General features: G+C 39.6%; 1 protein-coding gene across 6 annotated transcripts in view; it reads left to right on the top strand.

Annotated features, from left to right (window-relative positions):
• The window catches only part of OPHN1 (oligophrenin 1), a 392,357-nt gene that overhangs the window by 221,269 nt on the left and 143,122 nt on the right, over positions 1–27,966 (top strand). For all 6 annotated transcript variants that reach the window (XM_024240815.3, XM_063721071.1, XM_063721072.1 and 3 more), the window contains 5 exons: positions 2,129–2,220; positions 6,572–6,650; positions 9,249–9,282; positions 9,801–9,863; positions 10,778–10,852. In XM_024240815.3, coding sequence (XP_024096583.1) covers positions 2,129–2,220; positions 6,572–6,650; positions 9,249–9,282; positions 9,801–9,863; positions 10,778–10,852 — 343 coding nt within the window. The remainder of the gene's footprint in view (positions 1–2,128; positions 2,221–6,571; positions 6,651–9,248; positions 9,283–9,800; positions 9,864–10,777; positions 10,853–27,966) is intronic.

Genomic DNA, 27,966 nt, shown 5'->3' with positions numbered 1-27,966 from the left:
GTTTAGTCAGGCAAAGAAGATAGACAAGGTCATTTTGGGTGGAGGGATTAATATAGGCAAAGTCATGCAATCATGAAATAGCATGATATGTGTGTGAAATAAGAGTACTTTTGCATTGTAGGGGCATTAAACAGGTGAGCAGTCGCTGGAGATGAGATTGGAATGATGGGCAGGGCCTAGGTCCCTGAGCTGCAATGTCATTGAAGCTGAGGACATTGAGAATTTAAAGAGAAAGAGTGAGTCTGTGACTTTGCTCATAATTCTCATTTTGAAAGACTAATGTGTGACATCCCACATTTGGGGGTAGAAAGGCATACTGAAGGATTAATTTAGAGTTGAGTTGTTATAGTGCAGGAGCAAGGAAAGATTGGCCTGCAAGTGTTTGAGTGTGCTGATGAGCAAGAAGTATTGGGTAATGAGCCACGTGGGCCAGTTTGTATGTCATAGTATGTAGGCACCTGGGCAGTGTTTCCTAACTTGAGATACCACAGTGGGTTGTGTTATTCCCATTTAATAGATTGTGAAGTTAAGACTTAGAGATGGAATATGATTTATTTATTTATTTATTTTTGAGACAGAATCTCACTTTGTCACCCAGGCTGGAGTGCAGTGACACGATCTTGGCTCACTGCAGCCTCTGCCTCCCAGTTTCAAGCGATTCTCCTGCCTCAGCCTCCCGAGTAGCTGGGATTACAGGTGCCCACCACTGTGCCTAATTTTTGTATTTTTACTAGAGACGGGGTTTTGCCATGTTGACCAGGCTGGTCTCCAACTCCTGACCTCAGGTGATCCACCTGCCTTGGCCTCCCAAAGTGCTGGGATTACAGGCATGACCTGCTGTGTTTTGGCCAGGGTCACATAGCTGGTAAATGGTATAACTGAGACAAGACCCTAGGTGTTAAACTTTCTTGTGTGTTGCTATTTCCACTATATCAATTCGGATGACTTTGGGTATGCTGCTTTACCTCTTTAAGTGTCATTTCTCTATAATGGTTGTTAACAAGAAAAGTGGCTTAAAAATACCTAGCATAGGCTGGACACGGTGGCTTACGCCTGTAATCCCAGCACTTTGGGAGGCTGAGGTGGGTGGATCACAAAGTCAGGAGTTCGAGACCACCCTGACCAACATGGTGAAATCCCGTCTCTACTAAAAATACAAAAATTAGCCGGGCATGGTGCGCACCTGTAATCCCAGCTACTCAGGAGGCTGAGGCAGGAGAATCGCTTGAACCCTGGAGGCGGAGGTTGCAGTGAGCTGATATCGCACTACTGTATTCTAGTCTGAGTGATGGAGCAAGACTCCGTCTCAAAAAAAAAAAAAAAAAAAGAATACGTAGCGTAATATATGGCACATAGTAAGTGATAAATGTTACTTCTCTTACCTGTATCACATGATCTCTGTTGAGATAAGAGAGGAAATCTGAACAAGGTGAGACTGTAGAATTTTAGTCTGTGGACACAGTGGGTTTTAATTCCCTTAATTACCTACAGGACTAAAGTGGGCCACACTGTCCTTGCTGCACATATGAAATATCAAATGCCACCATGACTAATACACACATTTACTATTTCCTCTACTTTTGCACTACCTTTGGAGTGACTACATTTGTGATTTCTGTCATCCTAAAGAGTCTGGAGTTGGGAGACAGAAATGTTTTTCTCCCTCCTTCATCTGCCACTTTAATGGAAGCTTCTTTGCTCAGCTACCCTCTGACTTTCTAAGGGAGGTTTTAGACAGCCACTTACCCCGTCACAATTTCCCTCCCTAGAGGCCTCATGAAAATTTTATTCTGTACACTTAATGCCATTCAGGCAGCCCATTTCTCCTACACTCCCCTTACATGATGTGTATTGAGCTTCCTATTAAGTCTTCCTTCTTGGGAAAGAGTGCTGGATGACTCTGAACAATTTCTCCTGGTCTCAGCCGTTGATTCTTGGAGCGGGGAGAAACCATCTGCCATCTTGCTGCAAATACTGTTTGAAGGGACAAGATTCTCAGTGAGTCTACACATTGCTCCTGCTGCCTTGACCAGACGCCTTCCAAGTGACACTGAAGACACTGTAGGAAGCAGAAACAGCTTCTGTGTCTTTTTTAAAAAATTGCCTGTTAATTCTTGTTTCATATCAGGGGCCCTTGGACTTAACACTGAAGTACTGTGTGAGAAGGAAGACGGAGTCTATCGACAAGAGGTTCTGTTTTGACATAGAAACTAATGAAAGGTAAGCTGTGCCGCTGTGAATTGGCAATGTCCCCACGTACCAGATGCTTAGCCTGGGTAGGTCTTTTATTTTCCTCCGTCATCCCACGTTGATGACAATGAGTAAGTCTATTCGGGACTTTGTTGTGAGTCTACTCAAGCCAGCTCTTCTGGCTGCCCTTCCCAGGGATCCCTGCTAGAGCTGGCCCAGTGCTGCTTTTCTCTGTGCAAGCTTCTATCAGCTTTGCCTCACTTGCTCTGGGAAGAAAAAGTCTCTCCTGGGATTTAATTTGCTATCAGATGTGCAAAAGGTCAACATTTGGTGATCTTGCAAGAAGGAAAGGATAACAAAGCTCATTCTTTGTTAAATCTCCTAATATCACATAAAAGAACAAATGAATTGGCACACATTTTTGAGGGAGGGAAGATGGGGTAGAGGGTGGTGGTGTTATTAGAAAGTCATTTCCCCCCATTTGGTGCAAAAATGATGCAGACCTTCCCTACTTTACAGATACTCATATGAACTGGAAATAGTGTGATTATCACATTTCAGATCTTACAGCTAAGGCTTGCACATTTTGGACTTCGTTGTGTTTGTTTCTCCCCAGTGCCCTCTTCTTTTACTTGAACCTGAGCAGTTTTATCAGAGGAGAATTTTAACCATTAAAATTTCAAGGGAATGCATTTGGCATTATTGTGGAGAAAGACATGCTTTATAGTTGGGTGGTTGTACCAAAATAAACCGAATAAATCTGTTTCTAGATTTTATCTCAACCTTTTATTTCTAGATGTTAGATACTTAGTAATAGAATAGAATTTTGCAAAATGATCCGATTGCTAGAAAGGAACTTGAAGGGTGCATTACAATATCATGTGAACAAAACTAGCAGTGACTGGGATCATAACAATCAGACTAAATGATGAGGGCATTTTTTAAAAAATTGGGGAATAAAGGACTTAGCTTGTTTCCTTATTTCAAAATGGAGAGATTATTGTTTGACCCTCACAATTTCGATTTGTGAATCTATGTCATTTCTTTGTTAAAAATGGATGATCCCAAGTGAGGTGGCTCTGAAAGTATATATTGTTGCCAGTAACCATGAGACTGTCACTCATTTTCCTGATAGCCTCAGTTCCAGTAGGAAGCGGAAAATTACTGTTGGCTGTGGCTTCCCTTTTATGCAAATAATATCCCCAACTCAAGCAGTTGCAAACAGTTTGTCCCCGTGGTTAGGGGCTAGGATCAATTTATGTTTCTTGTACCTGGTGCTATGCATGGCTCATAAGTACTAAATTTGATGTTTATTTTTAAGTGTGTTTTTTTCTTATCCTAGAATGCTGAAGAATTTTTGACACTAGAACCCAGGGATTAAAGTTTTGATGCATCTACACTTTTAGTTATTATATACTGTGCACTTTACAAAACATTCCCTCATTTAATCTACCCCCCATTTTACCAGTGAGGAAACTGAGACCCACATACATTTAACTGACTTGCCCAACTAAAGTCACATAGTAAATGGTGAGGCTGAGCTCAAACCCTGGTCTGTAGGTCTCCAAAGCCCATGGCTGGTTTCTTTTTGTTTGTTTTGAGATGGTGTCTCTCTCTCTTGCCCAGGCTGGAGTGCAGTGGTGCACAACCTCCACCTCCTGGGCTCAAACAAGTCTCCTGCCTCAGCCTCCTGAGTAGCTGGGACTACAGGCGTGTGCCACCATGTCCAGCTAATTTTTGTATTTTTAATAGAAATGGGGTTTCACCATGTTGGCCAGGCTTGACTTGAACTCCTGGCCTCAGGACATCCACCTGCCTCGGCCTCCCAAAGTGCTGGGATTATAGGCGTGAGCCACTATGCCTGACTCCATGCTGTTTTTAGTTTTTTTATATTGTCTATTATAAGCAGAAGAAACAAGCTGCAAAATAGAGCGTTAAATATAATGATGAACAGGTGCTGAGGCCCCTCTCCGCATGTGGAGTCTTTTGAGTGACATGACATCTGCTTTTCTGGCTAGTCAATCTGATATAAGGAACAGAGTCAGGCTTCCTAGCAGGCATCAGGCAGCTGTACTCACATTCCCTGGAGCACAGAGCAAAGGGCTCTTTGAGCCACTTTTTCTATGTCAGGAAGAGAGGATAAGATTTTTTATTTTTTTAACTTTTAATTTTTTAGAGAGAGGGTCTTACTCTGTTGCCCAGGTTGGTTTGCAGTGGCACAGGTTCAAGCGATCCTCTTGCCTGAGCCTCCTGAGTAGCTGGGACTGACAGGTGTGCACCACCATATCTGGCTAATTTTTTATTTTTTGTAGCTATGGGGCCTTGCTATGTTGCCCAGGCTGATCTTCAGCTCCTGGCTTGCAGTGATTCTCTTGTGTCAGCCTCCCAAAGTGCTCATATTACAGGTGTGAGTCACTGTACCTGGTTCTAAATTTAGGCTCTTAGCAGTATTTAAAATGACAGGCTCATAGCAAGGCAGAGCTTGAAATGTTTTAATAACAGCAACAACAATAATTATAATAATAATAAAAACAATTGCTAACATTTGCCAAGTACCTCCTTTGTGACAGGCACTGTTATCAGCCATTTAAGTGTATAATTTCCTTTAGTCGTCACCACAGTCACATGAGGGAGGTGATGTTATTTGAATTTTGGTTTGTGAATCTGTATCATTTTTGTGTTAACAATGGATGACCCCATTCAAGATGGCTGTGGAAGTATATATTGTGGCCAGTAACCACAAAACTGTCATTAAGAGGTGCTTTAATGAAGTAAGAGAAGGTAGGACAGGAACCCCATCATTCCAGCAGGTAGAACAGGATTCCTATGATATCAGTAATGGAAAGGACCTCCCAGCTCCTGTGTTCCAGCACCCTTTCAGATAGAGAAACTGAGGTCTAGAAAGGCCTAGTTACTTATCCAGGGTGGCTGAACTCTCTTGGCATGCTTTTATCATTCTGTGACTCTAGGAGAGGTCTCATCTTATCACAGAATTTGTGGAAGGAACAATGTTTTCCTAATGGCTCAGCAAGCCAAGAGAATGCAAGGAGACTTTATACATTGCATAAAGTACGGTTAATCTCAAAATTCCAGTTGAGTCACAAAGATCTAAAAGGACCATAAAGAGCATAACAACTTGGGATATCTCTGGGTAGTTAGTAGTGTCTTAGTCCATTTGTGATGTTATGACAAAATACCTGAGACCCAGTAATATATAAACAACAGAAATTCATTTGTCACATTTCTAGAAGCTGGAAGTCCAAGCAGTTTCAGTGTCTGGTGAGGGCCTGGTCTCTGTTTCCAAGATGGCATCTTGTTGCAGTGCCCTCCAGAGAGCACCAACACCGTGTCCTCATATGTCAGACGAGATGGAAGGGAATGAACCTACTCTTTCAAGTTTTTGTAAAAGGGCCCTAATCCCATTCATGAGGTTCTACCCTTATGACTAACTCACCTCCTAAAGGTCCGATTTCTTAATATCATCACATTGGTAGTTAAGTTTCAACCTATGAATTTTGGGGAATATTCAGACCACAGCAGGTAGCCTGCAAATAAATAGAATAAAACAGGGTTTGAAGCCGTGTGCCAGGCAGAAGAGGCCTTATATTGTAGTAGTGAAGAATATGGCTGCTGGACCAGACTTTCTGGATTTAAGTCCTGTCTCTAGTAGTTCCCTGCTATATGACCTTGGATAATTACTCTGTGCCTCATTTTCCCCTTCTGTGAAATAGAGATGATTACTATAACTGCCTTATTGTATATATTAATTAGGTTAATATACATAGTTTACTTGGAACAAAATTTGTCACCTAGTAAGCATTCAGTAAATATTAGTTGTTTTTATTAGTCATAAAATTGCTTATTAGCCAAAACGCCTCCTCCCTGTGTCTTAGCCAGTACTCATGTTGTTGAATTTATTCCAACTCAAAAAGTTTCTTGGACATTGCAGGTGCTAGAAGAAGCAAAGCCATTTTACTGAGAGATGAATGTGCCTGTGATGTACATGCTCATTCCTAGAGCTCAGACGAAGTGGCTGGCTTCCAACAGAGTAAGGCAGTAAGAGCCTTTGTTTGGTTCAAGCACAATGGGGCCAATTTAGGTGTGCATTATGGAGGCGTCTTGACAGTTACCTTCCTATTTCTTGCAGGATCTTGGCACAAGGCCACCAAGATACCAACCCCGCCTCCATGGTTCCCAAAGTTACTGTTCTCTAAATTGCCTATTGTTTTCTTGAATAAAAGAGATTTTGAAAAATTAGTATTCTGTAGGCCTATGCTTGTTCAGTGTGACAACCTCCAGGGCAGAGAGGGACCCTAGATCACAAGACTCCATTCTCTCAGATGAATTTTCTACTTTATACTTATCATTTTTTCCCCCTCAGGCCAGGAACCATCACTCTGCAGGCCCTTTCAGAAGCTAACAGAAGGCTATGGATGGAAGCCATGGATGGGAAAGAACCTGTAAGTTACCTGACGCTGGGGAAACCTCCCCAGCATATGCCAGTGTATGAGTGCCCTCTAGTGGTATCACTGGGTCTCAGACAATTAAATGGTAATGGATTGTTCAGTCTCAGTTTTAGAGCTGTAAGGAATTGTTTCCACATCTCTTAGCAGGTAAGGCAACTGGAGTTCCAGAAAGGTTGAGGGACTTTTCTGAGACCACCCTCAGAGAAAACATCAAAACTGGGCTTAGAATGCAGATCTCTCAGCTCCCTGCTCTAGTGTTAGACTATGTAGCTATGCCCATAAGCTTTTCTTCAGAAAGAATTAAGCCATTTTCAGGTTATAAAATCAATATGTGTTAATTAATTAATATGTGTTAATATGAAAAATACTTGCCATAGTTATAAATAGGCACTTATTAAACATTTATTCAGAATGATTTTTCTGCCTCACCCTTATACCACCAACTCAGTTTATTCTCTTTGAGGGTACAGCTGGTAGCGGAGATGGCATTGCCATCCTGTATCACAAGATGTACCGTTCCATTTAGAACACCGTTACGCAGGAGGACAAGCAATCCCTTGAAAGGGTTACTGATTATCATCAAGCGACCAATAGGAACAGTTGGAAATAATTGAAAAACATTCTGGTTTCTTAGTGGTATATTAAATAATATCAGCTTCCTGGTATTGGAGTTCCAAAAGCTTGGATATAGGTACTAGTTCTGCCATTAAATGGCTATGTGACCCTGGGCAAATCATTTCATCTCTCTGAGATTCAGTTTTCTTCTCAGTAAAAGGGCTTTAATAATTTCTTTCTACCTATCTCACAGGGTTGCTTAGAAAAACCAGATGGAAGTCATCTTGTAAACCACAATGTGCTAGCCGATCTTAATGATGGGATACAAAACTCCTAAGATCCAGCAGTGTTCAGATACAGTCTTATTTCTTTGCTTAATTCAAGTGAAAAACTGGCTAGGAGGGAAAATGCATTCTAGGTTTTTCTTTCTATGCGTCCTCAGTATCCTGGAGAATTTAGAGGAGTAACTAGATCCCAGATTGCACTTACAGTAAACTGGAAGGTAGCAGGAGAGACTTGGTATTCTGAGCACTGCCATTCAGAAAATATTCTAGCACTGTCTTCCTTTTGTCACCTCCCAGAAACCTGCTGCTGAACTCTTTCATGCTTGTGACGTTTCTGTAGGCAGATGCTGGGAAGCTCAGCAAGGCATTTATCTTTCAATTCCCTCTCCCAAGTTTGCTCTCCCTTTAGGTTTTCAAGAATCAAAGGATGCAGATGGCTTTCTGTGGAGAATGATGTGAGCACATGGGCCCACTGAATGTAGATCCATACCAACTTGATCATGGCAGATTTTCCCACAAATCCCTTGTTTAGAAAAGTAGCAGCAAGGTCTGGCTGGCACAGAAATATCTCCCACTGAAATATCTGTGGGCATACACACATATGCAGAACTTATTTTAAGGAGAGGCTGTTCAAACAGACTCTTAACAGATGGCATATAGAGGGCTCATTTCCTGCAGCCTCACATTACTAATGTTGTTGCTCCTTTACTAAACACTCCAGTTCACTAGTCTTACAAATCTCATCCATGCCTTTGCCTAAACTGTCAAAGAAGATCAGGGCTTGAAGGAATGTCTTCTCCAACCCTGATCACTTTACTGATATAAATTTTGAGATCTGGAGAATGGAAAGGGCATGCCCAAAATTTCTTAAGAGGTAGAGGTAGAGCCAGAACTAGACTTCAAGAGTCAACAATCTTCTTTCTGGTCTCTCACGTAGCTATCACAGCGCATACTCCAAGACAACACAGACAAATCTTGGTGTATTCATGGATCTCTTTCAGATGGACATTTGCCTTTCCACGGAGAAGTATTCATCAACCAGTCTTTGAGGGTGGGAGATTGGTGTTAGGAACATTTAAATTTTATAATACCCATTAGACAGGTACATAGCCATGAGGAAAACACTTTCCTGGTCTCTTGCTTTATCATAAAAATGCCCCAGGTGTTACATAAGTAAATATCTAAGATGGAATGGCTACAACTGTAGCTATGGTGAACTATGTGAAATTCAGTGTAATTTTCAGGGATTGTTCAAGTATTTTCTTTCTTTCTTTTTTTTTTTTTTTGACAGAGTCTCACTCCATTGCCCAGGTTGGAGTGCAGTGGTGTGAGCTCAGCTCACTGCAGCCTCCACCTCCTGGGTTCAAGAGATTCTCCTGACTCAGTCTCCCAAACAGCTGGGATTACAGGTGCACGCCACCATGCCTGGCTAATTTTTGGATTTTTGTAGAGACAGGGTTTCACGATGTTTACCAGGCTGGTCTTAAACTCCTGACCTCAAGTGATCTGCCCACCTTGGCCTCCCAAATTGCTGGGGTTACAGGCATGAGCCACCACGCCTGGCCTGTTCAAGTATTTTCTAGCAATCTTGGCAAAACAGTTATGTTTAGCCCACTTGACTATTTTTTTAACATCCTGGAGTTTCTAATCATTTTTAATGCCTATCTGGGGAAAGATATTTAATATTATGTTCTCTGTTTTCCTATATTGATTGACAATAGCCATGGATCTTTCTGTTTATCTTCTTTTGTAGATCTACCACAGCCCTATAACAAAACAGCAAGAAAGTGAGTCACTCAAGTTTTTGGTCTACTAGCATTGTAAACTGCCAGCTGTCCTATTCGTAGTAAATACCATCATTAATGATGTGTACTACTAACACAAGTCAGAATATGATTGCCTTTGTGTGAAATAAAATTCAGCCATATATTTTTTAAATGTGTCTGGTAATTGAACTAAGGTAGACACTTTGTGTTAGCTTACATCGTGGGTAGAGAAATATATCCTTCCTGTTCTGGAAGCATGATAGGAATTGTATTTTTAGGCTAACATTTCACATTTTTAGGCTGGCATTGTCATGGTGAAAGCAGACAATGCAAAGGGCTAAATATAAGTATTTTGTGTTATAAGAGTTAAAATGTTAAACCTCCCCTGAAAAAATGAATCTTTTCATTTAAGGGTGACTGGAAATGAGCAACCAAAAACCCTTAGCTCTCTCAATGCAGTCCCTTTGCATGGTCATTAAATGTTTAATAGGTGACACCTGTTGCAGCAGGCGCTAACTCTTTTCCTTTGCTTGAAACAGTGGAGCTAAATGAAGTGGGCTTCAAGTTTGTCAGGAAGTGCATCAATATTATTGAGACCAAAGGTAAGATCTGAACCATAGTCTTGGCATTGTCTGAATCTCATTGTCTGAATCTCGTCACTCTGATTTTATCCTGGGCAATTTCTCTGAAGTAGCGTTTTAGGAATGAAGACTGTTTATAAAGCTTGTGTAGTAGATGCAAGCTAGAAAATTTCAGAAAATTCTAAACTAGTGGTATGCAAGCATATTTGGATAATTTGTGGATTCCTGCTTTTAAAGAGCTTATAAGTTTATAAAGTATTCTCAAATAGTACCTGGCACTCCTTAAGCAGTGTCATGATGGTTCTATCCTAAATGATCAAGAGTTCAATTTCTGCCACAGTACATACTGGTATAAAAATTGATGGGGGCAGAGCCAAACTCAGGGAGATGTGGAATCAGCATTCTTCCTGGTTGCCAATACTCCCTGGTTTCCTTCTGAGGATATTTAGACTGTGGGCAAGTGTAGTATGTGAATCAAGTCTCTTTGTTCTTTGAAATGTTTTTTTTAGTCTTTCTTGGTGCAGGAAATGGCCTTTTGTTTCACAGCTGCCTTACTCCAGCCCTCTCCTGATTTACATCACTGCTTAGAAGCAACTTGAGGGTTGATCCTTCCTCCTTTTTCAATTAAATGAACTTCTTTCTAAGATGGCAGCACCATTCTCAGCTTTCTGCTGCCGCCCAAACTAAGCATATGCTTCTATTTACTATAGAGTTTGTTTTCTTCTCTTCAGATTAATGAGGGCTTGGTATACTCCAAATGAAAGGATGGATAATTTGGAGAGATGCTTTAGGACTATTTCCCTGTTACAGGGAAGCCTGGAGAACTTGGAGTATGTAGTGTGACCCCTTCCTATCTGAATTGACTCTAGTGTACCAGGGGGAGATGACAACTCTAGCTATACAGGTGAAATTAACCTGATTTTTTCCTCCACTAGGGATCAAGACAGAAGGGTTGTACCGCACTGTGGGAAGCAATATTCAGGTTCAGAAGCTGCTGAATGCCTTTTTTGGTAACAGTTTTACTTTGATAATTCTTATTGGGAGTACTTTATGTGTTACAAAGAAATGTGACTGGAAGAGAAAGGAGACACTGCTAAAATGTGGTAGAATAGTTGAAAAAAATATTTTCTAAAGTAAAACATACACATACTTGCCCACCCTGGGCAGAGTCAATCGTACCTTGAAAATGGCTGTCATCTCTCCTTCCCATTCACTCCAGAAACCCTCAGCAATACAACTTCTTTCCCTACATCTCAACTGGAACTGCGTTGCCAGGCTTAGTCGATATCTTCTTACCAAATCCAGTGAATACTTTTGAGTTTCTGTCTTACTTGATCTCCTTGTTGACCACTTTCTCTTTTTTGAAACTTTCTCCTTACATGACTTCGTGACTTCCATAACACATCAGCGCTCTTCTGATTCTTCTCACTTTTTTTTTTTTTTTTTTGAGACAGGATCTAGCTCTGTCACCTAGGCTGGAGTGCAGTGGCATGATCATGGCTCACTGCATCCTCAACCTGAGCCTCCTGAGTAGCTGGGACTATAGGCGTGTGCCACTACACCAGGCTGATTTTTAATTTTTTTGTAGCGATGGGGTCTCACTATATTCCCTAGGCCGGTCTTGAACTTCTGGCCTTCAATCATCCTCTTGCCTTTGCCTCCTAAAGTGCTGGGATTACAGGCATGAGCCACAATGCCTGACCTCTTCTAACATCTTATAGGATTCCTTTTCAATAACTTGCTGAACCTTTATCTTTCTGTTTTTTACACCTTGACTGAGTGTTTCCTACAGTTCTATCTTTGTTCTTGGTTTACTTCTTTTTTTTAATATGTTTTTCTATTGATTGATTTTTTTTGTTCTGGTTATGGCTCACATTTTTGTTTCTTAACATTTCTTGTAATCTTTATTGGTTGCTGGATATTGTGACTTACTGAATGTCTTGATTTTGTTGATTTCTTTTAAAGAGGACTGAATTTTGTTTTGTGGGCAGTTATTTGTGGATCAATTTGATTTATTTGAGTCTTCTTTTTAAGCTTTGTTGGGCCAGATATAAAGTATCCACCCCCAGGTAAGGTTGTTGAGCTCTTTTTCTACATAGCTCACTCTTCTCTGGTACTGTGCCTTGCTAATTATAGCTGCTTCAACCTTCCTAAACTTTGATCCTTATCTCTTCAGCTGAGCAAGACTTCCATGCTCAGCTTGAGTTCCCACTCCATCTGCTGCAATCTAAAAAGTGCTTTTAAGAAGCAAGCTGTGGAGAAGGTAGCAGTTATCTTGTTTGTATCCCTCTTCTCAGAGTCATAGTCCTGTGTTGTCTGTTGCTCAATAACTACATGCAGGAGTTTCCTATATACTGTCCAGTTTTCTAGTTGTTACAGCAGGAAGGCAAGTCTGATACCAGTTAGTCCACCATGGCTGGCAGTGGTATTCTCTCTTTATGCTTTTTACTAGCACCTCTATGCTGACAACTCACAAAATATCTGTTCCAGACATCATCTGATGAGTTCTAAATGCAAATATTCACTTGCCCACTGCACCTGTGCTTCTCAGTAATATTAAGGTCATGGCACATATCAGAATGATCATCTTTATATAGCATGCTTGGGAAAATGGACATCACTGAGGCAAGAAGCCCTAAAGGCTGAGGGAATCAATATTGGAGTCTCTGCACAAGCTCTCTTTATGTAGATGGTTCAAAGGTATCTACCTGCATTTCTCTCCCTGCAAACCTACCCTTCTTCTTTTCATGGGTGGCAGTGAAGCATCTTGTAAGCTGAGTTTTCACAGTGTCAGAGAACAAATTGAGTGTGGAAAACTGCAGTTTGGATAAACTACATATTTTTTGGTCCTTACTGTGATGCTAATCTCTCACAAGCCTGCAGGTCTGACAACCAACCCTACTCACATTTGAGGATGTTACAGCGCTCAGTCATAGCAGGTGTGGTTTTTGAATTCCAGATTACATCATTAGTACCTCAGCATCTGTTTTCATTAATCACCTTACATTCTTGACTTTTAAAAATTCGGATTGCTTATTCCTGGTCAATTTGCAACCCATCTCATTAGCTAAGGACACTTTTTCATATGTAAATCAGCTGACAGCATGGTCCAGCATGTTGAATCTCTGAAAAATTATTGAACTCAGATATTTATTCGGATAACTATTGAACTATTGAAAATTCTGTTTCCAGTATCACTACATTCTTATATCTGTTGTATAATAAGCTAAAAAATGCCATGCCAGGCATCCCACTGATTCTCTTATGGGCTTTAATAGGACTGAAGTGGCTCCTTCAAATCACACATGGCAGTACAATTTGATTCAAGTATTAAGGAAAGTGGTAGAGTTGGTGTATTTCTTTTATTCAAAACCATCCTCCAAATATTAACTCTCATAGGAATATCTAAAATATAGACCAGGAATTCTAGATATAAATATTGATAGACACAATATAAAACTGTTAACTTCCTTATTTGTATATGAAAGTGGCAACCCCGATCCCTGCCCCAAATGTATGCAACTCCAGATGTGGTGATGATCCTCATTCATTTATTCATTGAGCAAATATTTGTGTGCCTACCCGAGCATCAGGCATTGTGTTTAGGGCAGTGGATTGAAAAGTGAACATATTCCCTGTGTTTTCCACCTTTGTGGGGCTTACATTCTACTGGGAAACTGTCTCTCAGTTACCTTTCAATGTCTAGTTAAGTGGGGAGACCTTCCTTCTAAGTTTCTTTTATGTGGTGTCCTCTGGCGTGTCTCACTGGGATCCTCAAAGCTGTCCTGCTTCTTTTCACCCTTTCCTGATCTAGTCTCATACCACTAGGGGCTTGTTGCCTTGGCTGCATGTGGACCCATCATGATTTATCCTGGAGGGTGAACATCCATTGCCTTTTGGTTATGTAACATCTCTCCCTCCTTTTTTTTTTCTTATGTCTCATGCTCTATGCTAGTCAAAAGGATACTTCTTGTTATTTTTTTTAACCTAAACAACCCTCAGCCTTCTTTCCCTATGACATCTCCTGTAACTTGTAACTGTAGGCTTTCTTCTATCGTTTACTAAAGCCTTTTCTTCTTCCCCTACACTAAAGTTTGTCTTTTTGGGAAATAAAGTATAACACAGAGTATAAAGTCAAAGGCAACACATTCATAATCAATAGTTATTTTCAATCACGCTGTTGGTTGGTTGATCACATTCCTTGCCTACACCAGATTTTTGTATGATGCTTTATGTTAATAGGTTTTATGTGAGGATTAGAATCTTCACTGGTGCTGGATCCATTGTAAGCCACCTTGGCACAGAGAAGCCAATCTGATTATCTCAGGGACAACTTGGAACCTCATGTAAGAGTTCTGTTTCGGAAGGGGAACATCACATACTGGGGCCTGTTGTAGGGTTGGGGGAGGGGAGAGGGATAGCATTAGGAGATATACCTAATGTAAATGATGAGTTAATGGGTGCAGCATACCAAGACGGCACATGTATACATATGTAACAAACCTGCACGTTGTGCACATGTACCCTAGAACTTAAAGTATAAAAAAAGTATATATAATAATTAAAAACAAAGTTTAAATCATAAAAAAAGAGTTCTGTTTCTCTTTCCTTTATCAAGTTATAACTATCTTATTAATGAAAATGCCCCCCATTGTCATTATAGTCTTAATAATCATGTTGTGCTCCAGAGACTCTTAAGTATTTCACAATGGAGCAGATGGGTGAGATGAGGCATGGACAGCAATGAGACTGGTTGTATCAGCAGGGGCTCTTGATAGAGTTGAGCCTGGTTGGCAGCCATAAACAGGGAAGTGTTGTTCCCACAATCCCCTTACCGTGCCAGAGGCCTATGGATCTAAACAGAAGAGGACCTGCTGTAGCGAGTGAAGTAACAAGTCACGTGTAAGATGTTATTTATGTTATTTTCATTTCCTGTTTAGATATTTAAATTTCTCATTTCATCATTATGGCATTAGAATAAGATACGTGGACTTCTCAGAAACTAAGTGGAATACCTAATATATATAGACAGATAATAGAGTAGGAATATGCATACAGTCATTTTTCCATTTTCATAATTAATGTGAATTATTCAGCATCTAGAGACTTAACTTTAGCATTAAATTCCCATATATTTGGACAAATAGATAATAAATACATTAATCAGAAATACTTTCAAGTTATGTGACCTCTTTGTTTGAATGAGAAGTTCAGAGTCCCCTAGCAAATAAAACAAAAATATACCACACTCCACTTCAGGAGTTGCAGAACTTGAACTCTATGTGTTAATCTTTAAAACTGTATATGTTAACCGTTTTTCTGATACTGTCGTGTGTTGTGATCTTTAGCTTTCCATACATATCAAGATACTTTATTCATAAAGCCAGATCCTTGTATATGTATGTATATGTATACATGTGTGTCATAAATAAATTTTATATAGGTTCAATACATTAATCATTACTATACTTACTACTTTAAATACATTGATTATTCTCAAATCATGCTTGCTTTGAAATAGTACCACTAGAGTTTGAAGTAATTTATCAGTGGATATTTACTGTTACCCTTTCCAAATTATTTCCTATTTGCATTTGACTATGAAACTGAGTTCAAAAACTTTTAGAAATAAAGTTTGTGATATGAATATTTGTTCCTTTTCTATTATTTTCTCAATATCTGAATAATTGATAGCAAATTCATCTTTAGTTCTCACCTGACATAATGCCATTTCCTAGCATTCTTGTAAGTATGTAAACAATCGGATAGGAATTTTTCTCTTAAAGGTATTTTAACTTAGCAAAAATAATTTCAGTTGTTGACATATGAATCTAGCAATGTTGTTATCCCACCTGCTTCCTGCTGCAGGGTTTCTGACTTGGGGAGAGTCTTTCAGCTATGTCACCATGAATGAGGATCCAGGGGATTGTTTGTATTAGTTTCCTAGTGCTGCTGTAATAAATTATCGCAAATTTAATGGCTTAAAACAATACATATTTGGCCGGGCACGGTGGCTCACGCCTGTAATCCCCGCACTTTGGGAGACCAAGGTGGGCGGATCACGAGGTCAGGAGATCGAGACCATCCTGGCTAACATGGTGAAACCTCATCTCTACTAAAAATACAAAAAATTAGCCGGGTGTGGTGGCGGGCGCCTGTAGTCCCAGCTACTCGGGAGGCTGAGGCAGGAGAATGGCGTGAACCCAGGAGGCGGAGCTTGCAGTGAGCTGAGATCGTGCCACTGCACTCCAGCCTGGGCGACAGAGCGAGACCCCACCTCAAACAAACAAACAAACAAACAAACAAAAACCAATACAAATTTATTCTCTTACAGTTCTGGAGGTCAGTAGCCTAAAATCATTCTTCTGGAGCTAAAATCAAGGTGTCAGCAAGGCTACTTTTTTTTTTTGGAGAAGACAGTCTGTTCCCTTACCTTTTCAGCTTCTAGAACTTTCCTTGTCTCATGGTCCACTTTAACACCACCAGGCAGAGTCCTTCTCATGCTGCCATCACTCTGGTTCTTTCTCTTCTGCCTTCCTCTTCCGCTTTAAAGGACCTTTGTGATTATATTCATTCCACCCAGATCATCAGAATAATCTTCCTATTGCAAGGTCATCTGATTAGTGACCTTAAACCTATCTGTAACCTTAATTCTCCTTTGGCATGTGGCTTAACATATTCCCAGGTTCCTGGTATTAGGATGTGGACACCTTTGGGAACCAGAAATCTGCCTACTACATACACTATTCCATTCAGAGTTTTAGGACACTCCCTCTGATGCTGTTAAGTGGACCCCGAGGTCATTCTTGATTCTTCCTTTTTGGAATCTGTGGTAAGACCTTTAGGCAGTGGTTATCTTATTGACCTATGACTCATTGTGACGTTCTCACTTACTTCCTCAAAGGGAGCAGAAATAAATTCCTTTCATTGGCATATGACATCTGTTAGGGAGTGAATGTTTGTACTTCCTCCCCCATTTATATGTTGAAAGTGACTCCCCAGTATTGGTATTGGTATTGGAGGTGGGGCCTTTGTGGAGTAATTTGGGTTGAATAAGATCATAAGGATGGGACCTTCATGAAAGGGATAAATACCCTTATAAGAAGATGCCAGAGGGCTAGCTTACTCTCTTTACACCATATGAAGATGTAACCTGGAAAAGGGCCCTCATCAGAACCCAACCATGCTGGCATCCTTATCTCAGACTTTCAGCTTCTAGAACTGTGACAAATAAATTTCTGTTGTTTATAAGCCACTCAGTCTCTGGTAATATGTTATAGTAGCCTGAAATGACTAAGATACCATGTTTTCCAAGATGTCTCAGCTCTTTGCCAGCCAGAGTATCATTTACACTTTTCTCTGGAGAAACTTGTTCTGTACTCAGTCTGTTCACTTTTTTTCCTATGGCACTTCTTTTTGCCACTAGCTTTTTTTTTATTTTTTATTTTTTTATTTTATTTTTTTTACTGTAATATTGTCAAACATGCTGTATCCCAGAGCCAGTTTCAGGTGATCTGCCTGAAATGGATTGTGGACCCAGAGCAACCAATTTATCCTCTTGATTTCTGTTGGTAATACTAGGATCCCCAGAGCCCCCATTTTGAGCCAGGTTAGGCAGATGAACTATGCCCTGAGCATCTCTTATGTCCTGCAGTGTTCATTCTTTCATTCATTCAACATAATATTATTGAGTACCTCCTAAGTGCCAGATACTGTATCAAGTGGTAGGGATGTAACAGTGAAGAATGGGGAAAGAAATCACTGGCCTCCTGCAACTTAGTGTCTAGCAGCAGCTATAGTTCATAGACACAGTCATACATTTTTCTCCCAAAATAAACTCTGGAATATCCCAGATTCAGGATTCTGTTAATCCTCACTGGCAGCATAAGGACATGAAGCAGTATAGGCAACTGGAAAAGAGAAACCATAGTCTTCCCCTTGGAAAAAAGCAGCCTATTTCTTAAACCAAGATCTTTCACCATCTTAATGTAAAGCATATAAGGAGAATATATTAACTTTGGGAGACTGTAACAGTTTTCCTTTTCCTGATGTGTAATGTATACCTTATTTCATCTGCTTGAACTCCATTGGCTTTCAATTTTTTCCAGGTCTTATTGTTTATCTTCTGCCTTGCCTCATGATCCCCTTTCTCCTATTCTTTAGCCTTGTCTTACAGCTCTCTCTCTCATTCATTGATTCACACAACATTTATTCAATGCATATGCTAGTGTTTAGGGCTACTGCTTACCTCCCTTTCTCTTTTTTTTTTTCTCTTATTCTTCACATATCTCCTTTGCCTCCTATTCTGACATGCTTATACTATGACTAGCAACCCGCTTTCATAAAATCTTTCCCATGAGCATACATTGGAACCCTTCTAGATACAAGTAGCCAGACAAGGTGATCATAAATGAAAGACTAGTCTTCCCTATATCAAATGTAGCTGTCATCTGGGAAAACTGCATTTACAAAATTCCCAGGTAGGTAGTACATGCTCTGGCATTTCTCTGTCCATGTTTCTTCACTAGATGCCTGGATCTCTAGGAATCTGATATTGAGCACAGTGGCTGACACATAGGAAATACTTGTGGAATTAATGAATACTTTTTGTGATGCATGTCTCTTCCTAGAGAATGTTTGTTTTTCTCAAAAACATGAACCATTCCATATATGGTTGTATTTTGTTATGCTACTGCACAGAGTTTCTGTTGTATGTAGTTTCACAAAATATAGCTTTTGTTAATCTCTGCAGATAGTATTAGGACCACCAAGTTATCTGAACTGATATGCAATTAATATTTGCAAATAACGATAATAAGCAGCAAATCAGTAGGATTTTCCCATGGGAAGCCATATTTCTCAAAGATTTCTACATCCTAGTCAGAGGTGATTCTTCATTTAAACTGTGTAGATGATAATGGGCAAAGGGAAATTGTAGCTTCTTTTCTCTGTTGGAGGGCATGTTTTATTTCTTCTTGTTGTTGCCTTCATCTTTTCCTCAGTGCTTCCTGTGTTGACCAGATGATCACATCCAGCTTTAAAACCATTCATGGGCATGGTGGCTCAAGCTGGTAATCCCAGCACTTTGGGAGACTGAGACGGGCAGATCACTTGAGGTCAGGAGTTCAAGACCAGCCTGGCCAACATGGTGAAACCCCATCTCTACTAAAAATACAAAATTAGCCAGGCATGGTGGTGGGCGCCTGTAATCCCAGCTACTCTGGAGGCTGAGGCAGGAGAATCACTTGAACCTGGGAGGCGGAGGTTGCAGTGAGCCGAGATCATGCCATTGCACTCCAGCCTGGGCAACAAGAGTAAGACTCTCTCAAAACAAAACAAATCAAAACAAAAACATTTATACCTGAATACAGTGTTGATCCGTCTTCCCACCCCTTCCTTTTTTTTTTTTTTTGAGACGGAGTCTCACTCTGTCACCCAGGCTGGAGTGCAGTGACGTGATCTCGGCTCATCACAGCCTCCGCCTCCTGGGTTCAAGTGATTCTCCTGCCTCAGCCTCCCAAGTAGCTGGGATTACAAGCACGTGCCACCACACCTGGCTAATTTTTGTATTTTTAGTAGAGACGGGGTTTCACCATGTTGGCCAGGCTGGTCTCGAACTCTTGACCTCAGGTGATCTGCCAGCCTCGGCCTCCCAAAGTGCTGGGATTACAGGCATGAGCCACAGCGCCCGGCCCCATTCCTCTTTTTGACTCATTGCCTTTTATTTTTTTATTTTTTATTATTATTATACTTTAAGTTTTAGGGTACATGTGCACAACGTGCAGGTTTGTTACATATGTATACATGTGCCATGTTGGTGTGCTGCACCCATTAACTCGTCATTTAGCATTAGGTATATCTCCTAATGCTATCCCTCCCCCCTCCGACTCATTGCCTTTTAAAGCATGCTGTGGTTTCCCTCTAGTGGAGAAATTGCCATTTCAGAAAGAAAAAAATTCACAGTCTAGAGTCAGGTTATATTTGTTATGCCTTTATATTTGAACACCTTGTAAATTGCTGCTTATCAGTCAATTTTCCGTTTAGGTGTTGTAGAGTAAAAAACAATTTTTCTTCAACTCTCGTAAGTTCTTAGTCAGAACATACCCTTGTAACAAAAGACAAGATTAGTAAGAGAAAACAAGCTTATTAATATGTATATTTCATACATACATGGGGGATACCCAGGAAATGAGTAATTCTCAAAGAAGTAGCTTTAAATTTCAGGTTATAGATCACCTTCAACAAAGAATAGTAATTTTTTTAATTGTATTTTTTTTAAAGACGTGACAAGACAAAGTAAAAGGACTTTGAATCTCTAGTGGCAGCAACATCTGGGAAGCCAAATAAATGAGAGATGACAGCTAGTTAGTAAGGCTTGTTATATAAATTCCTCTGCTACCATTTCTAGGCCAATAAGTGTCTAAAGTTGTCTTTAGTGGTTAACCTTTTTAACCTTTGTTCTCCCTGGTAGAAAGGGGTGTTGGGTTGGGATACCTTTGTCTTTGTAAATCTGTGTTCTGCTTTTAGGCAAATAGAGGGAGGGCAGAGAGCTTCCCTGTACCTGCTGCTTCTTAATTTTCTTCAGGTCAACAATTCTTTGTATTTTGGGGTGGCATATTATGACCTCCCATAGTATTGTATCTTCTGAAGCCAAACCTCATCTTACTCAAAACAGTTAATCACCTCCTCTTCTCTACCAGTTATGTACTTAGTGTAATTTATATTATTGTAGATTTCTTGCTGTTATGTAGTTACTTCTGGGTATATCTGTTCTGCTTCACACTTCAGCATCTTGAGTAGAATTTCTTAATCTTGGTTGACAATCCTATCCAGAATTTCCAGAATGTTTAGTTTAATGGAGTGTTATTATGGACCTTTGTATTTTCCATGTCCCTCTGAAATTCCTGGAAATGTCTGAAATTTGGAACAGATACTGTTGTCAGCAAGTTACCTGAATGGATATGTGAAAAGCAGGGGTGGCAGAGCTTCTTGGGCAGAGCCTCTGTTTTTTCTTTTTCTTTTTATCTTTTGACAGAGTCTCACTCTGTTGCCCAGGCTGGAGTGCGGTGACACAATCTTGGCTCATTGCAACCTCTGACTCCCGGGTTCAAGCGATCCTTGTGCCTCAACCTTCAAAGTAGCTGGGACTACAGGCACTCGCCACCAGGCCTGGATAATTTTTGTATTTTTTGGTAGAAACAGGGTTTTACCATGCTGGCCAGGCTGGTCTGGAACTCCTAACCTCAAGTGATCCGCCCATCTTGGCCTCCCAAAGTGCTGGGATTACAGGCGTGAGCCACTGCGCCCGGCCAGACCCTGTTTTCAACAACTTCAATATTTCCATGGAGTTCCCTAGGCCCGTTCATTATCTTTTCACAGCCTCAGCTTGGTGCTCTTATCTCTGGGTACCTTTTAGATATTAACAACCCATACCTCTTAGATTTCTGAAAAGGCCAAAGGAAGATCTTGTAGTTCCACTTCTTTGTTTCTTATGCGTCTTTCTTCTCCCTCCTTCCCTCCCTTCCTCCCTTCCCCTCTCCCTTTCTCTCTGTCTCTCTCTTGTTATCCTCTTACTCTTCAGAGTCTTCCTGTCCTGAGAGGCCTCTATTCCCCAGCAGTTCATTATCCAAGGACCACGCATGTTCCTGAGAGGAACATGGGTAGGAACTCTGCCTCTGGGTAGGACCCCCTCAGTGGATATTGGTTGTTTCAAGTACCCCCTAGTGGAGAAACTACCATCATAGGAAAAAAAAAAAAAAAAAAACTACAGAGCTTCTATGTCAGTCTCAAGATTTTATCAAATTGTAGGTATTTGTGTACTCCCAGTCTGTTCCTCACTCCGGTGCCTAAGGTGTAGCCATTATTCTATGTCCATATGTACCAACCAGTGGTCTGGGAGATCCTACCACTTTCAAGCCAACCATTGAGTTTGATAGTTAATTTGCCTTCTGCAGAGATGAAATACTTGCTTTAATGGCTTTGGCCATCCAGCCTCTGGCCAGAGTTCTAGACATAGGATTTGTGAACACTATGGACTTGAACTCAGGATTTAGATGTAAGTGGAAAGTGACCCTAAGATAAAGATGGAATAGGGTTGCCAAATTTATTTATTGTGTATTTATTTAGTGATGGAGTCTCGCTCTGTTGCCCAGGCTGGAGTGCAGTGGTGCGATCTTAGCTCACTGCAACCTCTGCCTCCCAGATTCAAGCAATTCTCCTGCCTCAGCCTCCCAAGTAGCTGTGATTATGGGCACCTGGCACCATGCCCAGCTAATTTTTAAAAAATTTTTAGTAGAGACAGTGTTTCACCCTGTTGGCCAGGCGGGTCTCAAAGTCCTGACCTCAAGTGATCCACCTGCCTCCTCGGCCTCTTAAAGTGCTCGGATTACAGGCGTGAGCCACCACGCCTGGCCTAGGGTTGCCAAATTTAGCAGGTGAAAAATGAAATACAGAATGCTCAGTTAAAATTCAAATTCAGATAAACAGATTTAGGACACACTTACACTAAGAAAAAAATAGCCATTGTTTATAAGCAATTCATATTTAACTGGAAATTCTGAAGTTTATCTGGCAATCTTAATCTGGTTCCAGATTTTGCAGGACCTTATCAGTCATGTAAAGGATTTTATTCCTTAGTATAATAGCAATGAGAAATGGCAGAGGGATTTTAAACAGGGAATTTGTATCTTGTCAAATAATGATTCGAACAGGCCACCAAAATAGTCTTCTGATCAAACAAATTCAGGCTTGTTACTTACAGCACTAAGGAAGGCCAGTACCATTGCAATATTGTCTTAATAACCTTTCAGAAGAGGAAAATCAGATGTGGAGGGATTCATATTTATAAGGTTTTTGGAGTCTGGTTTGTGGCAGGTCTTTCATTGTTGGGGCCTGAATGATTGAGATTGGACAAACTTCATGATATAATTTTATGTCAAAATTATATCAAAGTTTGTGACATATTTTTTTCAATAGTTTTTATGTAAAACTTTGAAGAGTATCAGTCATTTGATAAACCCATTTGAGAGATGTTCTGAGAAGTGGCTGTTTACTCAGATGAGGACTGCTTGATAAGCATTGTTCAGAAAAATTGATTTCCAGGAAGTTTCTAAAACAAAGCTATTCACAACTTCCCGTTACTGGAAGAAATTTCCTGGAACAGTAGTTGAAGTTAATGCAAAGTATTAAATAGGAACGTCATATTAATGTGGGTGGTAAACTGTATGCCTGCCTTTGGTTCCGGTTCTCTTTAGCCTCCGGTGGTTATTCTTCAGTCTTAGATGAGCTTCACAAACTGTATGTTCATGGCACACTTAGTTTCAATCTAAGTAATTTGCCAGGGTATCTGTAGTCCAAGAGATGTACCTAACATCTCCATTTATTAAGTAATTAAGTTGAACCAACTTAGTAAGTTTGCACATGCGCACAACTTAGTAGCCATATCATTCTTATTGAAAGTATTTTTATCTTGTCATTAAATGACCCTATAATCTTTTTAATGCTGAATATGTTTCAGAAACATTAATATTAAAAATAATGATTTTAATAAAAAAGATACCTGCTCATCCTAAAAAATTTTAAGCATTAAAATGTGTTCAGAAAGGGTAGTGAAAATTCACCCCAAATCCTACTCACCAGGAATACTTATTTTTTAACTTGGTGGCCTTTATTCTATTTCTATGAGTATACACATAAACTATTTTAGAAAATTTAGATCATAATTGATAAAGAAAGAATTATCCATGATACTTGGAGATAGTAAGGTAGACATTTTTTCATTTTTCAACAGAGACTACTGCATTGGGGTTTTATAGTAGGAAGAGAGATTGAGCTCAACTCCAAATACAAGGAAATTTATATCCAAGGAGCAGGATGGGTGTTATGGCTTGAATATCCCCTCCCAAACTGAAGCCTATCTGCCACTATAGTGTTATCAAGAGGTGGAGCCTTTAAGAGGTGGTTGAGTCATGAGGGCTCTATTTTCGTGAGAATGGGTTAGTTACTGTGGGACTGGGCTCCTGATAAAACAATAAGTCTGGCCTAATTTTCACTCTGTCTTGACCACCAACTTGCCCAGCTGTCATGAGATGATGAACATAAAGGCCCTCACCAGATGACAATGTCATGCTCTTGGATTTCTTAGCCTCCAAAATCATGAGCCAATAAACTGGTTCATAAATTACCCAGTCTGTGGTATTGTTATAGCAGCAGAAAATTGACTAAGACAGTGGGAAGCAGTGGATAGAGAAATGCTAAGAGGAAACATCAGGAGTAAGGAGAGACTGTGACTAAACTGACTTGATAGGATACTTGCTCAAAGCCGGATACAGTGATCAGATACCTAGAGTAGGAGATTTTCACTAAACTGACTCAGCAGGATTCTTACTGAAACCAGATTATGTGGGCCAAAGACAGGACCCAAGGTTGGGACCTAATCAGAAAGAGAATTCAGACGAATCTAACTCAAGTTTGCTCAAGGAGAGAATCTTTTTCATAATATAAATGTTTTATATTCTCAGCAGTGTCAGAGAACTGGACAAGGATATACATTATTGCCTCTCTCAGAGAATAATATTCTGTAAGAACTAATCAGAGAAACATAGAACTAAGGTAGAATCATAAAAATTGGAAAGGAGGAGGCAATATCCATATGTTAGAGAGACTATACTTGTTAGAAAAATCAAGAGCTTCACCTAAAAAATTCCTGAGGAGAATTTAGTGAGATAGTTGATTGAAATTTCTTTCCTATATACAACAATAAATTGTATAATAAAATGGAAGAAAAATTCTCTTTGAAGAAATTAACCAAACATAAAATATCTAGGTCTAAACTGAGCAGGAAATGTGTAACATCTATATGGAGAAAAGCTTGGAATGCTAAAGGGGAACTAGAGAGAAGGCTTGAATATGTACAAACACAGAGCCACTTTTTGAATTGGGATATCCAGTGTGGTAAATATGTCAGTTTCTTACTGTATAAATATAATGCAGTCACGACAAAAAATATCTGGAAATTAATTTGTTTGGAACTAAACAATCTGCTTCTGATGTTTATATGTACGTATCACCATGAGCCGAGAGTCAGGAAATATTTGAAATAGAAGAACCATACCTAGAAGTAAGATATATAAGAAAGTTGCAATTGACAAAAACAATTTGGAATTTGTACATGCTTAAGACAGTGAGAACAGTATAGTGAATTCAAAAGTAGACCCAGGCTGGGTGCGGTCGCTCACACTTGTAATCCCAGCACTTTGGGAGGCCAAGGCGGGTGGATCACCTGAGGTCAGGAGTTTGAGACCAGCCTGATCAACATGGTGAAACTCTGTCTCTATTAAAAATACAAAAATTAACTGGATGTGGTGGTGCGCACCTGTAATCTCAGCTACTAGGGAGGCTGAGGCACAAGAATTGCTTGAACCCAGGAGGCAGAGCTTGCAGTGATCCAAGGTCACGCCACTGCACTCCAGCCCAGGTGGTAGAGAGAGACTACGTCTCAAAGAAACCACAAAAGTAGATTCAAATATATGTGGCAATTTAGCGTATGATAAAGGTAGCATTTCAGATCATTTGGAATAGAGTGTTTAATTCAGTTTATAGTGTTGATAACTGGCCATACATTTGGGAAGGTATACATTTCACCTTATAAAACCCTTTGCACAATTTGAATTTTGAGCTCTTCAACAAAGAGCTAGTTTAAAAAATAAATTAAAGGGTTGATATGATTAGGAAATTTTTAAATGTATATTTGTCTGTCTCTGTCAATTCTCCGTGTTCACAGACTAGGCAAAGGAATAAAAATGCTGCCATACGAAAACAAAACCTACCTAATATAGTGTGTAGTATTTTGACATGGATATATCAGAGATCAATAAAATTCTCCCAAATATAAGTATTAATGTTAAAATCTCCAAACTTTTCTAATTGAGATAATACAAAATAACATACACTGCCAGTCAATTGGCATAACATTCCTCTGTAAAATATAGGTCTATTCTATGAGCAACTGATATGGTTTGTGTCTGTGTCCCTGCCCAAATCTCATGTCAAATTGTAATCTCCAGTGTTGGAGGTGGGGCCTAGTAGGAGATGATTAGATCATGGGGGTGAGTTTCTCATGAATGGTTTAGCCTCATCCGCTTGGTGCTGTTCCAGTGATAGTGAGTGAGTTCTTGTGACATCTGGTTGTTAAAAGTGTGTAGCACCTCCCCACTCTCCCTCTTCCTCCCATTCTGGCCACATGAAGTGTCAACTCCCCCTTCATCTTCTACCATGATGTAAGCTTCCTGAGGCCTTCCCAGAAACCGAGCAGATGTTAGCACCATGCTTCCTGTATAGCCTGCGGAACTGTGAGCCAATTAAACCTCTTTTTTTTTTTTTAAATAAATTACACAGTCTCAGGTATTTCTTTATAATAATGCAAGAATAATAGAGCAACTGACCAGATTATCTAGCTGTGACTGTATATTCTTAAAATTTCATATAGGGTTAATCAAGCCCCCATTTAGGGAGTATTTTTGTTACTTTTATTTTTAATTGTGGTAAAATATACATGACAAAATTTACCATCTTAACTATTTTTAAGTTTATTGTTCATTAGTGTTCATTGTAATCACATTATTTTGCAACAAATATGCAGAGCTCTTTTAATTTTGGAAAACTGAAACTCTGTACAACAATTAACAACTTTCCATCCTCCTCTCTCCCTAGTTCTTGGAAACCAACATTCTATTTCCTGTCTCTATGTGTTTGACTACTCTAAGTGCCTCATATAAATGAAATCAAACTGTATTTGTCTTTGCGTGACTGGCTTATTTCACTTGGTGTAATATCCTCTAGCTTCATCCATGTTGTAGAATGTTTTAGAATTTCTTTCATTTTAAAGGCCGAATAATATTCCACTGTGTGTGTCTGTGTATGTATGTATGCATATATATATATATATAAACAATATATATTGTTCATTCATTCTTCTGTGGATAGACACTTGGGCAGCTGCTACCTTTTGTCCACTATGAACAATACTACTGTAAACATGGATATAAAATATCCCTTCAAGAAGCTGCTTTTACTTCTTTAACCCATTTATGCCTGGTGTACCATTATTGGAATGCTAAGCATGTAGGAGTTATTTATATCTTACTACTCAAGGTCATCATCAAGGTCTGATTGCAAAAATTCAAAAAAATTGCAACTGCCAGCATAAATGGGTTTAAGTATATGTCAAGAAAGTAGAATTGCTGGGTTATATAGTAATTCTATTTTTAGTTTTTTAGGAACCACCATACTGTGTTGCATGGTAGCTTTACCATTTCACATTGCCGCCAACAGTGCACAAGGGTTCCAGTTTTTCCACATCCTCACCAACACTTTGAATTTTCCTTATTTATTTATTTTTGATATGTAGCTGTTCTAATGGGTGTGAGGTGGTTTCTCATTGTGGTTTTGATTTGCATTTTCCATGTGACAATGTTGAATATCTTTTCATGTGCTCATGGGCTATTTATTTCTTTTAAGGAATGTCTATTCAAATTCTTTGCTCATTTTAGAATCAGTTGGTTTATTTTTTGTGGAGATTTAGGAGGTCTTTATATATTTTCAGTATGAACCCCTCATCTCTAACACACACACGATTTACAGATATTTTCTCCCATTTGATGCACAGAAGTCTTTAATTTTGTTGTAGCCCAATTTATCTATTTTTTCCTTTTCTTTCTTGTGCATTTCGTGGCATATTCAAAAAATTATTGCTAAATAAAATGTCATATAGTTTTCCCCTATGTTTTCTTCTAAAAGTTTCAAGCTTTTGTTTTCATTTGGGTCTTTGATCCATTTACAGTTAATTTTTTATATGGTATAAGGTCAGGATCCAACTTAATTCTTTTGTATGTAGATATCCAGTTTCTCCAGCATCATTTGTTTCAAAGACTGTCCTTTATGCATTAGATGGTCTTGGTATGTTTGTTGAAAATTATTGCGCCATGTGTATTAGGGATTCTTTCTGTGCTCTCTGTTCTATTCCACTGGACTGCAGGTCTGTCTTTATGCCAGTACCACATTGTTTGAGTACGATTGCTTTGTCAAAGACAAGATGTTCCAGACCATTAGGGAATGTCTTTATTTA

Source organism: Pongo abelii, chromosome X (genome assembly GCF_028885655.2).
Source record: "Pongo abelii isolate AG06213 chromosome X, NHGRI_mPonAbe1-v2.0_pri, whole genome shotgun sequence".
Lineage (NCBI taxonomy): Eukaryota > Metazoa > Chordata > Mammalia > Primates > Hominidae > Pongo > Pongo abelii.
Note: the sequence above shows the minus strand (reverse complement) of the source record. Positions and strands in the feature narration are given on the sequence as shown.